Here is a 14,687-nt window from a genome sequence, read left to right on the forward strand (position 1 = left end):
TTAACTGGTTGAGCCACCCAGGTGACCCTCTCCAAGGAGATCTTTAAATAAACTATAGATGGGGCACCTGGTGGCTCAGTCGGTTAAGCATCCTGCCTTTGGCTCAGGACATGCGGTCGAGCTCTGCATGGGGCTCCCTGCTCAGCAGGGAGTCTGCTTCTCCCTTTTCCTCTGCCTCTCCCTCCCCTGCTCCTGCTCTCTCTCAAGTAAATCTTAAAAAAAAAATTGTAATTATTCATTAGGAAATAAATTTTAATTTCAAACTGAAAGTATATTTTCTCTAACATATGCAATTCCTTTTTTTAAAAAAAGATTTATTTATTTATTCATTCAGAGAGAGCGAGAGAGGCAGAGACAGGCAGAGGGAGAAGCAGGCTCCATGCAGGAAGCCCGATGTGGGACTCGATCCCGGGTCTCCAGGATCACACCCTGGGCTGCAGGCGGCGCTAAACCGCTGCGCCACCAGGGCTACCCAACATATGTAATTCCTAATGCATAGTTTCAGATGCAGTAATATCTTTGAACAAAATGGGGCAGGCATTGGATTCCTTGGAGATGCAAGAACATGCTCCTGGGGGACCTGGGTGGCTCTGTTGATTGAGTGTCCAACTCTTCATTTTTGGCTCAGGTTGTGATCTTTGGGTTGTGGGATTGAGCCCTGTGCTCAGCATGGAGTCTGCTTGAGATGGTCTCTCCCCCTCTCCCTCTGCCCAGACCCCTGTGCTCTCTCTGTGAATTAATCTTTAAAATATAAATAAAATTCAAGTGTTCCCTAAATTTCTCTAATCCATGATTGTCCTTTTTTGAAAATTTTCAGTAATCTCTATACCGAATGTGAGGCTCGAACCTATGACCCTGAGGATCAAGTCAAACATTCCACCTACTGAGTCACTTGAGCACCTCTTCTTGCACAACTGCCTCTTTTAAAAAAAGGGAGCCGAACACTTGAGGTGCTTCCTTTGACAGCAACTTATAGAGACACCCAGTAAATATATGGGGGTCAAACTCAGCAAATCAACTGTTAGAAGCAGTGCCATCTAAGCACTCACGTTAATGGACATGAGGAGAGCTGACACAGCCATGATGTCTTATTCATTCTGTTTATTGGATTGAAAGGGAATACAAACGATTGGTTAGGTGCTACGCACTGACATGGAAAAGGTGTATTTAAAAAAAAAAAATCCCATTAAAGCAAATCAAAGTTAATGTAGTTTCAATTGAACAAAATTTTAAAAGACGTTTAATATACTACACATTTATAAAATAAAAGTTAACAAAGGGTGTTTTGTAAATAATTAGTAGAACAAGTGAAAATAAATATGAGACCTGAAATTTTTTATGCTTTAATGAAATAATAAAGCAAAGAAATTTAAACTACTAAATAGAATCTGAGGCAGTTAAAAAAAAACAAACAGAACCCCCCAAATTTAAGAACACAATCCTTTGAAACACTGAATCAGTCCATAGCAAATAGTTATTACAGACCAAAAGCTCTAAGTGTTAACTAGCTCCACCACAATGCCATGGGAATCTCGACAAGTTAGGTATCTTGAGATCAGCACTCAAGTTCTTTCCTTGATCTCTACAGCTTGGTTTGTAAGTACAAACATGCTTCTGCGGATCTTTTCCCCTCGCCACACACACACATTCAAGGAGCCAATGACATCTTTTTCCATCTGTGCCTAAAAATGTTACGATTCGGTTTTAGCACATTGACCCTGATAATGAAAATGCTTGAGTTAAAGATGGGGACACATCTCAATCTTATAAAAATATACCAGTATTAACCAGACCCTAAACTCAGAAAGGGCACATCACACAAGCACGAGACTTAGTAAAATGACAAGAACCCAGAAAACAGTTTCTAGGACTCTTTATGAATTAAGTTCTCTCTCTCTCCCACACAGACAAACAACACACACACACACACACACACACACAATTTTTATACTATTAGTTTCATTAAATCCAGCCTATCTGGATTAAGTGGACAGGGGACGGGTTTTACAGTTTTTGTTTCTGCAACTATAGGGCAGCTACTGTAACAATAGCTTAACACTGAAACTTTCAATTAAGTTCACCCTGTTTTTAGAAAGTGTCTAAGTGTAAATAAATGCAAATTCACCTCTTCTTTTAAAGTTAGCTGTTTATGCTAAATCAGATACGGTTTTGAAAATGCATGTTTTGGAGTGTAAGGCCAAAAGAGAACTGCTAAAGTCTAAATGAAATCTAGATATCTGCACATTTTAGAGATGGGACACAAAGGATATTAAGGAAACTGTCTTCTGTCCTCCCCACTCAAGAGTAGTCATTCTTCTGCTGTCAGAGAAACTGACACAGAGATCTCCCTTTCAAGAGGTGTGCGGTATTGACCGCTGAGCAGAGGTGGTAGGGTCAGTTCTCGTGTGCAGGAAACAACAGCCTAAAAAAGAAAATTTCAAGATGGGGGTGGGGTGGGGTGGGGAAGAAGGTTTGCTATTAATGTCACAGAACGCTGTTCTGGAGGGAGAACAGAAAGCGCCCTATTTCTACGAGTGTGAGCTCAGATGAAAATACAGACAGAAATTGGGATTTTTTTCCCTTTCAACTAGCAGGTGCCTTCCATCACCTCATTCATATTTAAAGCTAGGTAAGCCCTGCCTGTCCTCCCACCCACTAAAATGGGCTGGTCTTTGGGGATGCTTGCAAACCTCCTGTTTAGACTACTTACCTGGTTTAATGCAACACATTTACCTGGCCTAGAGTAGAAATGCAGCTGGTGCAACCACTAAGGATACCCAGCCCCGAAGGAAAGCTGTGCCATGCCCACACCTAGCCCCCACCCCCCAGCTCTTCATCACCCCCCCCCCCCCAGTCCACCTGATTCTCACATCCAACGCCCTACTACCCATAACCAAGTGTTTGGAGGAAAAAGACATTTCATTTCATACTTGCTCTAGCCCTTAATCAATGAATAACAACAAAAACATTTTTAAGCACATGGAAGTGAGCCTACTAACCTGATTTTTGGAGCCAAAATTCCCCAGTCTAGTTTGATCTATGTGCAAAAAGTATTGGTACTTTTCATTTATACATTTGTCAGTATCTCGTGCCGGCTTGCCAGGATCCTCACTCTGGAGCCTACAGACTATAGCGCTATTGGAGGCTGTCAGGTTATAGCTATGGGTTGGCCAGTCCTAGGTCTCTTCGCTGGTCACCTCGCCTAGCAGTCCCTGTGCGGCACTCCGGCCCAAACGCTGCTGGTGTGCTTGGGCTGCTGCTGCAGCAAGTAGGTGGGTGCAGGCGCTCCCCTAGCTGCTATGTGGACCTTTGCATAGTTGCTACTCCGCTTTAAGTTAGGTTAACTTAAATAGTTAGGTTCTTCGTAAAATGTGCCTCACCTCTATGCCATTTTTTTTTTTTTTTTTAACAGTGTTTCTAAGGGAAAAACTCAGATCTGGGGCTGGCTGGGCAAAGCAGGGACAGACTTATGGCTAAGCCGCCCCGGAACCTACCAGGGCACATGGCGACTCGATCTGTAAGCCGTGGCGGCCTACAGAAATGTTCAGATGTTTCTGGAGACTGGGTTGCATTAACGGTTTTGAGGTTTACCAAATCACTAACACCAGGAACGGGTTGAACTGCACTGATGTAAAGAGAAGTTGCCACTTAGTTACTTACAGATACCAATGAAGACTTTTATTCAAGCTCAAAGTAAAAAGTAATTGGAGTTAAGAAAAATGAAGTACCAGATAAACTGTAACATATACTTATTTGTAACTCAGAAGTATCAAAACAGGAATTCTTGATTCTCTAAGTGGTGGTCTCTGCAAAATGGAGCTTAAAGAAATCTTTTACATACCAATTTGATAAAATAATCTGCTGCCCACGGTCTGCCACTTTGTCTTACTCTGTGAGCTTCTGGAGGACCCATGCATGTTAAGGCCAATTGCATTTGTCTGTCCTCTCCCCTCCCTGTAGCCCAGCCTGCGCCCCAGGAGGATTCCTGACACTGAAGCCTTTCCCCCTGCCGCTCTGGGTCCTGATAGTGCCCACTTGGGGCGGTGACAGACTGCAGGCCTGGCTGGGCCCCAAAGGGACTTAGCACAGACAGGCCCTTTCCTTGGCCAGAATCTTATCTCAGGGGTGCTCCCATTCCTCCTCCCAGTCTAACAGCTGGGCCCCTGGGAGCCTCTGCTGACCAGGGAAAGGAGTCTCAAAGGAGATGAAGTCGGCTGCATTCAGCTGTTACAGGGTTTAAAAGCACAACGTGAACATCAGGCTTCTGGCTTACTTTAATTAAATGTGAAATTCTCAAGATTAAAAGTGCTTTCCCACGAAGGAGACCTTTCCTTCAACTAAGGGGAGGGGAAGGCAAGGACTACCCAGAGCACCAGTGTAGAATGAGGTTCAGTATGGCAATACCTGGAAAACTGAGGAGGAGCAGTCTGGACTTAGGTCTCTCTATGGGACAAAATAGTGAGGGCCACTAAGACCAATGACTATGAGGTGTTAAACCTAGTTTGGCCTGTCTGTAACCTGCTGATACTCCGGACAAGCTCAAACATCCTTGGACTCCCCCAGTGGTTATGCCTCGGCTCCACTCGCCTGCTGATTTTGCACCAGAACACCTTCCCAGGCTGGAAACTTAAACTGACTATTCATCTCTCCTGTCAGTAGAGATTTACAATTCTCTTTTTGAATCTTGAATATCTTCAACATCAGGTACTGATGTTCCTTCAGGAATAAAACAAAAGGGGGGAAACCTTCCCGGTGGGACTCTGGGTCTCCTGTGCCACGTCCTTCCAAGCACTGTTTCTGGGCAAGTCTCACGTGGGGTTCCAGAAGAGCATCAGTTATACTGCGTAATATCTAAGTCAGAGAGGAAACTTTTTGAAGCTGGTTTAGATTCCAAATGTATACAAATGAAGTCACTTTAATCCTATAAATACTTCTTAATTTATTTTTAAAAAATTGTGCTGTTAACCCTTTTACGGGGCAACAAGCTATGTGAAAAGTACAAAACTTTTTGTCAAATGTAATATTGAGAGTGCTTTTGACATAGTTCACTGGTTTATCATCTGGATCAGTATATACTGCGCAACGGGCAAGGCTAGAATCCATGAACCAAGCTGCAAAGATCTCAAGCTAAATAAGGCGGAAAGATTTGGAGAAACAAAAGAAGGAAATTCTTTCCTATCCAATGTATACTCTTCAGACTAATGCACTCCTTCTATCAAGCCTTCTAAACTGTTAAATAAAGTTTTCCAAACAAGCATTTAAACTTCATTACACAGAAGAGCAACAAGAATGGTATCCCACCAGGCAAAAGGCAGGAGGGAAAAAAATATATATACTGAGTTCAATGGGTAAGCCTGAATGTAGCACAGTTCTTCACAACCGATGGGGGGATAATTCAACATGGTGTCCAACAACGTTCTAACGACGTGCTTCATCTCAACTGGTTACTATGAAGCAAGGTGTAAATGTTTGGCCCCAATCGGGCTTCAGAAATGGTTCTTTTTTCATGACGAGCATGTCTGTCCAGCTATCAATCATGTTTGTTTGCACCAAATCCCAAGCCATTAAAATACGACTAATTTTAAGTTAAACAGAAGTCGTCTGCTCCACATTCGCCATCAACTATCCATGCTACTGCATTCCTCTGAATGAAGACAGGATGAAATGTGTTGGGGGGGGAGGGGAGGGAAGGGGGAGGGGGGAAGGGAAGAGGGAAAGGGAAGAAAAAAGTCACCAGTTAGAAAGTTTTAATTATCAGGATCATGACATTACAAACCGTACTACCACTGAAAAGCAATCACACCATGGCAAGTTCTTAGCATTTCCATCATAATCTTTACAACATGTCCGTATCAAGTCTTAGCCTATATGTTACAGTCTAAATTCATTATTCTGAATATTGCAGAACCCAAGTGAATAATCAAATTAGAATCTCATACTTTAAAAATGAACCTTGAAATAGTTATGTGGAACAGAAATCTTTATGCTTATGAATAGATTACAAAAGGAAGGAAGAGCAAACAACCTGGTAGGCCAAGGTAGGAGGGTGCCTGGGACTGTGTGCTCAGCCTGAGATTCTGTGCTATCTTCCCAACTGTTTTTGGGAACAGGCAACAAGCCTCCTGGACATAACTCACATACTATACAAGCATGCCTTTAAAGCGCAGAGTTCAATGGCTATTATCAGGATGTTCTCAAGGCTGTACAACCATCACCATAATCAATTTTCACACATTTTCATCAGCAGTCAGCAGTCATACACACGCGGCAGTGCCCAGCCCTCAGTCACCCACTGGTCTACTTTGTCTCTGTGGATCTGCCCATGAGGGACATTCCACGTGGTCTTCTGAGTCTGGTGTCCTGCACCTGGCCTGTCATTCTGGAGGTTCATTAGCATTGTAGTATGTCAGTGCTCGAGCTTATTCCACTCTGCTTATTCCTCAAAATGATACAGTAAGGAACTCTACTGTTCTAATGAAAGGCAGCAAATTGGGGATCCCTGGGTGTCTCAGCGGTTTAGCGCCTGCCTTTGGCCCAGGGCGTGATCCTGGAGTCCCAGGATCAAGTCCTGCGTCGGCTCCTGGCATGGAGCCTGCTTCTCCCTCTGCCTGTGTCTCTGCCTCTCTATCTCTCAGGAATAAATACAATCTTAAAATAAAATAATATAATATAATATAATATAAAATAATATAAAATAAAATAAAATAAAATAAAATAAAATAAAATAAAATAAAATAAAATAAAATAAAATAAAATAAAATAAAAGGCAGCAAACTCGTTTTTGAAATGAAGGGGCACCTGAGTGGCTCAGTGAGCATCTACCTTCAGCTCAGGGTGTGGTCCTGGGGTCCTAGAACCGAGATACATATCGGGCTCTCCACAGGGAGCCTGCTTCTCCCTCTATGTCTCTGCCTCTCTGTGTCTCTAATAAATAAAAAACTTAAAAAAAAAAAAAGTCTGAAATGGAGTTAAGTCAAACAGTTTTGTTTAAAATGACTTATAGTATATTACAGTATCATGATATTTGAATGTCATTTTCTTTAGTCTCCTCTTCTGTTTTTCAAAATTTCTATTTCAAACAGGTATGACTTTAATTAGTTAAAGAAAAAATTTTTAGGGGTAAAAGAACCCAAAGACACCTACATAAAAGGCACATAACCAAGTATCTAGGGTTTTTTTTTTTTTTTTTTTTTTTAAAGATTTATTTATGATAGAGAGAAAGAGAGAGAGAGACAGAAGCAGGCTCCATGCTGGGAACCCGACGCGGGACTCGATCCCGGGACCCCAGGATTGCGCCCAGGCCAAGGCAGGCACCAAACCGCTGAGCTACCCAGGTATCTAGTTTTATAAAAACTGTTTTCCTGTTAGAGGTATAAATGAACATCTTTCTATGGCTGTACCTATGTTGCCCAAACACAAGGCAAAGTTGCTGAGTTTGACCTAGATATGGCTCACAGCGTGTGTCCACATTAACTCCATCCACCAAATGGTGGGGCAGCTCTTACTTCACAGCAGTAAGAGGAATAAGCAGTAAGAGACATAAGTAGATCTGCTCACCAGGTAAATCTATTACTATATACCTAACATTTCCTATGTCTTCAAATTGAATATGCTTCCTTGAAGAAATAACTTCCCAGTGACTAATAAAATTAGAGAAACATATAATCACAGTTATAGATCTATAAAACATCTAGCTTTGAGAGTGGGGCCTAAAACCTAACCAGACATCGAAAGGAGGCAAGGGGTCTTGGTTGTTGCACTGGATTTCCCAGAGGAACATTGGCCGGTCCTGCAGTGCCACAGACCAGAAAGGTCATTCAGGCTCTGAATGAATGAGCAGTGGTTTTCAAACTTCTTCACTCATATCCTCTTCATGCACCGTACTCTCACCTGACCACGGCTGGCGAACTAAATTCTCTTCATCTGTTTTCAGGGTAACTTGCTTCCTTCTAATCAAAGAAAATATTCCACTTGCTCTGTTTGTCTTCTCTCCAGCACAAATATCTTGCTCAACTGAGCCATGGGTTCACAGTCTGCTTCCCCAGCATCGCCAGGTAGTGGGAAAACCCTTCAAACTCAGGACTGTGACTCTTGTCTTCTCCCCCATGCAAATGAGGGTAGACCCTCTTTTCATAGCGCTGTGACGACGGCACCCCTGCTGCCTGGCGCCGAGGCACAGGACAGATTGGGGTCTCCTCTCTACCCATTATCCACAGTGCACAGGGGCCTGGGTGCCACGTGGTGTTATAGGGGCTTCTTTTCTAGAGCAAATTGTTCTGAAGTTGTTCAAATTTTGTATACTAGCTAGTTCTCATGCATATGGAAAGTATAAAATGCCTCCTGAATCATGGAGGAAGATTTTCAAGATTGCTGAACTGAAAATACTAAACAGCTACGTGGCTGTAAACGAGGTGGCATGTTTCCTGTTCATCTTCAACAACCATCACCACCACACACTTGCATGCACACATGCACACCACATACACAACCCCACACACAACGCACATACGTCCATGCATACATGCTGGAGACACACACGCACCTGTGCCACAGGCGTGCTTACACACACACACCATACACACACCACATACCAATGCCATACATACACACATGCACACATGCACCAGACACACCCACACACCCACCCATATCTCAGATTATTAAACTCCTTCTGTGGAGAGAATATATAATCTCTAAATAAGGGACAAAATAGATTATATCCCACACTTAAAAGTACTGCCACTTTACAATAAGCAGGGCAAGGTTTCACCCAGAGAAAACATGGGAATGGCGTGCAGCCATGTTACCTTCAATATTCTGGTGGTCTATAAAAGGTGCTGGTCCCCATATCCTAACAGTGCCATCGTCTGAGGCGCTGGCCATCATGGATGGGATCTGTGGGTTCCAGCTCACACAGTTCACTGTACGTGTGTGCCCTGTCAGCTCCGCAATTGGCAGTTCGCTACGTTTGTGCCAGATGTAAACCTTGTGATCTGAATAGACAGAAGAAAGTCAGGGAGTTTTCTACATTAACAAAACCAACTGATCTTAAATTTATCATTCATTACACATAGAACATACGACTTGATTACCAGAAGTTAATATGATGTGAATAGTTTATTAACTACTTTATGCAAAATGCCATTTTAACAAAACATACATTTCCTCTGGTAAAGGTGACTGATTAGCTCTCAAGTCATCACCAAGTCGCAATATTCTTTAATACCTGAGTAATGGGTTACAGTCAAAATCTCTCAATGTAAACAAATCGAGGACAGAGGCGATAAACACTGTGGAAAGGGGATGTGATGGAACTGTGACGCGTCCAAACCCAAGAACAGCCATAGCGCAGAGGACAGTGAAACCTCTGTGGAGTATTCGCCGTGTAGACAACTCGTGGTGGATCTATAGTTTTCACCACCAGTGTGGTGAAGAACCAGGTGGGTGCTGTGCTCCTACCCTTCCCAGGGACGTGGTATAGAGTATGCTCTGGAGTCCGACCACCCAACTCGCGCCTGCCTTCCATTGACAGGCCCCGTAACCTGGACACAGCACCCACTCGGGTTCTTCATCTGCACATGAGGATAGAACTGACCTCAGCACGGTGGGAGGGCAAAACTAGTTTGTGTATGAAAAGAGCTCTGAACAGAGCCTGGCACAGAGTCAACACCAGGTGTTACTGTAAAGAGGGACCTATGTCCAGCTGACAATTCTTAAACAGAAGGCAGGGTCCTGGGTGAGTTACAGAAGGGCTCCCCCTGAAGATGTGCGGTCACCTGGGGGACAGTGTGGGAGTGCCTGGCGGACATGCTCTCCACTGAGCAAATCTCAGAGTGCTGAGAAGTAGCTCATTTGTGGTAAAAGATTCTGTCCTGGTTTCCAAACATCTAACATGAAATAAGATAAAACAGCAGGTTGGGTACGCTTCCCCCTTAAACTGAAGAAGTTCACATTAGTGTGAAAAGTGTGAAGGCACCTGCCCACTGCTGGTGTGAGATGTTTTGTGAGCATACATCCAAGAAGGTGCTTGCTGAAGAGACAGCAGACCTTGTGACTTGAAGGAGTCAGGGTCAGAGCGACAGTCTTGCTATGTGAGCTCTGCTGGCTGCCATGGTCCCCGGAACTCAGTGCTTTTGCAAAGGTAAAAAATAAAGCACGTTTTTCTACATATTGCTAGCACACTGAAAAAGCCTGAATAACGGCCTAACTTTTTTGGGAACGGGTTTTCCAACTGCTCTATTTTATGTCAGCATTTATGTATTTGGGGATTTGGAAGGTTCCTGGAATATATTCCCTGTGAATAAATGGCAAATGGATCAATGTGATTGACTTGGGACACAGTACATTCACTATGTCCACTTGGTGTTAAAAACGTTTCTCAGAACCATTCTACATCACCTAAGTTGTGAGAACCCTCATCTCTTCAGTTACATTTCACAGAACATTCATTCTGTTCATAAACAGAATGTGGTCTAATAATAATTCATCATTAATACAAAGTTAACTTGGGCTTTAAAATAAAAGGACTGGCATCACTAGAGACGATGGCAGCTACACATATTCTGAAGGACCTCTAGGGTCCATGTGATGTTTGGAAAGACTGAGGAGCATAACTGGGAGGGAAGCCCACCAGGAGCAGGGCTGAGCAGAGCTAAGGAGGGAGACTTGGAGCATAGGTGGAGGTGAGAACAAGCAGGCAGAAACATCACGTGCTTGGACCGTGTCACAGAGAAGCCAGTGCAGAGTCTGGGAGAATATAACTGGAAGATGTGAACTTTTCAAAGTGTTCCCTACAAACCATTTGTCTCTCTTCTCAATCTTATCTGATTTTTTCTTTCTTCTTCTTCTTTTTTTTTTTAAGAGTGCAAGTGGAGGGGAGGGGCAGAGAGAGAAAAAGAGAGAGAGAGAGAGAGAGAACCTCAAGCAGCCTCCCTGAGCAGGGAGCCCGATACAGGGTTCTATCCCACAACTCTGAGATCATGACCCGAGATGAAATCAAGAGTTGTATAAATTTCCCCTTATACACAAAGGGGAAATGCATGTGTTTCTCTGTGATCCTCTTATCTACGGATATCAGTTTTTCATCAAGCTGGGTGATTGACACCTTGGATGATAACTGCAGCACCAGCAGAATCTGGGCCCCTGGTCTGTGCTCTAAGATTAGGTTCCATCTGTTTGCTGTGCTGCTGCAGCACCCAGAGCAGAACAGTGGGGGCTGAGTGAGGTTTTGCCACTCTTTGCCATTACCTGTGCTTCTAGTGCCTTCAGAAGCACACTTACTTTTAATACTGATGCGCCTATCTGTGCTGCATATTGCAAACAACTTCTCCTATAAATGAGACAGATAGACTACTTTAGGAACAGGCCTGCCTAGAATATTGATGTTATCAAACTGGAGAGTACGGATTTTCAGAAAGGTAGGAAAGATGATTCTAGAACTTCAGCTTTTCTGAGACCATAAGAATCCTCAAACTAAATGCTTCTCTTTGGCCATCAAAGAAACACTGCAGATCCTAAATAGAGTCGATTTTGTCTAAGTTCAGGTAAAACATCATAATCAACCCTGACTTTATAGACACTACAAACCCTGGCACATCATCACAAGAGAGTACTGGTTTAACTAAATCTTGATTTGACACATGCATCGAGCACACCTCCACGTGGCCAGAATGGGCACTGCTGTGATGTTATGGAGAACTCAAGTCGTTCCAAAAAGGGGAAATGAACAGTGTATCAGAGAAATAAAACTCTATAAGCAATTTTTCATTTAACACCCTGCATTTGCCTGGAGACATGGCTCTCTCAGCCACTGAGGCAATTACGGAGCTCCCACCCTGTCCCCACAGGCGCACTGATGGTGACACACACAACTTACCCTCACTGCCACTAGCGATGAAGTCTTCGTTATGGCCTCCAAAACATGAATGAATCGTATAAAACCCTTGCGTGACACCTTGATACTTCCTTACTAAAACTCTGTCTTGCAAGTCCCATAAATGAACTCCCTGAAGGCAAAGATAATAGACATATTTATTCTACCTCTACTCAAAGGAATCTTAAAAAGTAATCTGAATATCTCTTTGCCTGATGGAACATTTTCAATTTCTATTTGTGCAAAATGCCAACAGTCTGATAAATTTCTAGTTGACGCTATAAACTTAAGGATCAAACACATACAGTAAAATTTAAGAAAGTGTAAACACATTCATTTATATATTCATACACCAACAATCCTATTCCATTTTGAACTAAGCTAAATCTTTATAATTATAATGAACTTACCTGAGTTGCTACATTTAACAAAGCTAATCGGCCATTCTTGGAAATAGTAAAAGACATAATGGGATGATCTTCTTGTACTCTGTAACCAGAAAAGAATCTGTCAAAAGCAACATACTAAGAATCAAGAACATTCAAATTATCAAAACATAAAATGTTCTAGCTTAAACACTGCAATTCTGTCTGTAATCAGTATGACACACTGTATTTCAATCAAGAAAAAAACTGTGAGTTAATGTTTGCTAGCATCTCCTGATTACCAATCCAAATTCACAAAACACAAAACTCTTCTAAAATATCAAGTTCCACCACACATTTTAATATTAATCAAATAATTATTTAATGGATATAAAAACTAATTACATGTTCCTATCTGTGAGGTCCTCGAAGTTGTAACCCCGGATCCGCTGGTGTGTGTCTGATGCCAGAACTGTCTTCCCGTCGCTCAAGCACCAAAGGCATTGCACTCTTACCCCTTCCCAGGAGTCAAGGAGGTTCCCATCTAAATCCTGAGGAGAAATTCATTATTATTTCCATTAGGAAACCACACCAGGAAAGCAAAGAACAGAAAGAATCTCTTAGCAGCATCTTTTTGTAGTAAGTTTGTTTTTTCCTGCTCGACTTAATTGTTCCATAAGTGGTTTTAATCGTGAAAATTTGAATATAGGTCAAATTTCATTACAATAGTACCTTCGGGGTAAGGGGAGAGAATCTCTGTAAAATTTGTCTTCCCTTCAATAACCAGCCGGGCACAGATAAATAAACCATACACACAGAAAGAAAGAATCCTTAAATTCCAAGTGAAGGTCTCACTACTATTGGAAATGAATTCAAACGTTCTTTTAAATGCGGTGTACTGGGATCTGTCCTACACTATTCAGAAGTGGTGAAATGGAAAAGATTACCAAACCATTAGTTACAGTTTTACGGAACTCAGAATCTGTTACATTTTAAAAATATCACTAAATTTGTAAATGTGTTCTACAGATCAAAGCTCTAAGGATCATTATCTTGCTGAATATTCAAAGTTCTGAGAAGCATCCCATTCCACAGATGAGGGAGCTGCCGAGTTCTGGGCCTGGAAGGTGTCCACACTGTAGGGATTGCGGGTCAGCAGAGACACACACACGGTTATCCTGAGGTCAGCCAGGGACTCAAGAATCAACGGCGTCACTGCTGTCAAGTCAGCATGGGGGCTAGCTGGACTGTGTATTTGGAAGTTGCTTAGAGAGTAAATCTTAAAGTCCTCATCACAACTGTGTATGGTAATGGGCAGTGACTGTGGTTTCAACACACACGAATATAAAACCATTATGTTGTATGCCTGAAACATAATGTGGTATGTCAATGGTGCCTCTGTTAAAACAAAGGAAAAATAAGTAAAAAATACAGGTAGTACGATACACAATATATTAGCCCGTGGATAGAAAAGTCCAGAAATAACTTCTTAAACTATGGGAAAATCACTGATAGAGCATGTTGAAACTACTGGGGGAAGAAAAGAACTTGTGGCTCATAACCATGCTGCAATGACAGAACACGAGGTTCCATGAGTCCCATGGCCAGCTTAATAGGAGACCCCAGTGGTTTGTAATGGCCACACAGAGGTCTTTATGACAGGTGATCTTAGCTACCCTGAATAATTTACAGGATTCATTATCTTGTTTAATTGTAGTCTTAAAAACACATGTGGAAGTGGAAGCGCCCACTGTGCCAAGTTTTAAGGGGAGACACAGAAACCAGACAGTGATGGCACCGCACTCACAGAAGAGTGTAACACGTCACTTCTTATTTTCATCATCCCACTGAAGGTTCTCTGGTAGTGCCATCACCACTTTAGTTCTCACATATTTAAGATGGCCAACTCATGTAATTCAGCATATTTTGGATATAAAAAACCTAAAGCCTCAGAAAAAAAAAAAAAAAACCACCTGAATATTTTCAATCCTATATATCAGAAACTTGTTTATGAGAACAAAATACTTTGTAAAATAATTTTTTAATGTTTTATTAAAGTCTATATTTTGTATAAATGTTTAAAAATGGTTAAAAAAAGAAAAAAACCCAGTTCTTTCGGAGAGTGCTTATTTAGAAAGCTAAGTGAGTCTTCACAGAATATATTTCATAAAAGATATCGAGTCAAGCAAAGTCTTTAAACAAATCTAAAGCTGCTTTTACAGGAGCAGACTTCTGAAAGGGGGCACTGAATACTCACACATTGATAGAACTGGCCGCGTTGACCTCCAGTCACAAAGCGTTTCCCATCTGGATTCCAAGCCACACTTGTTAAACTGTCCTCATGAGACTGGCTCATTTTTGTCCTTAGCTCTCCTGTCTACAGAGAAATAAAACTGTGAGTAAGACCTTCAAGATATTCTTCTAAAGGGACTGTATAAAGAAAAAAAATA

The 14,687-nt window shown here is 42.1% G+C and overlaps 1 protein-coding gene across 3 annotated transcripts in view; it reads right to left on the reverse strand.

Moving 5' to 3' along the window:
- Nucleotides 1-1,081: 1,081 nt before the first annotated feature.
- WDR26 (WD repeat domain 26) overlaps nucleotides 1,082-14,687 on the reverse strand; it is a 39,815-nt gene continuing 26,209 nt past the window's right edge. For 2 of the 3 annotated variants that reach the window (XM_072830137.1, XM_072830136.1), the window contains exons 9-14: nucleotides 14,495-14,614; nucleotides 12,643-12,788; nucleotides 12,283-12,361; nucleotides 11,876-12,005; nucleotides 8,808-8,993; nucleotides 1,082-5,644 (exon numbers count right to left, since the gene is read on the reverse strand). In XM_072830137.1, the coding sequence (XP_072686238.1) occupies nucleotides 5,619-5,644; nucleotides 8,808-8,993; nucleotides 11,876-12,005; nucleotides 12,283-12,361; nucleotides 12,643-12,788; nucleotides 14,495-14,614 (687 nt within the window). In that variant the 3' untranslated portion in view covers nucleotides 1,082-5,618. The remainder of the gene's footprint in view (nucleotides 5,645-8,807; nucleotides 8,994-11,875; nucleotides 12,006-12,282; nucleotides 12,362-12,642; nucleotides 12,789-14,494; nucleotides 14,615-14,687) is intronic. The other variant, XR_012032763.1, reaches the window with a different exon arrangement.

The sequence above is a fragment of the Canis lupus genome, chromosome 6 (genome assembly GCF_048164855.1).
Source record: "Canis lupus baileyi chromosome 6, mCanLup2.hap1, whole genome shotgun sequence".
In the NCBI taxonomy this organism is placed as follows: Eukaryota; Metazoa; Chordata; class Mammalia; order Carnivora; family Canidae; genus Canis; species Canis lupus.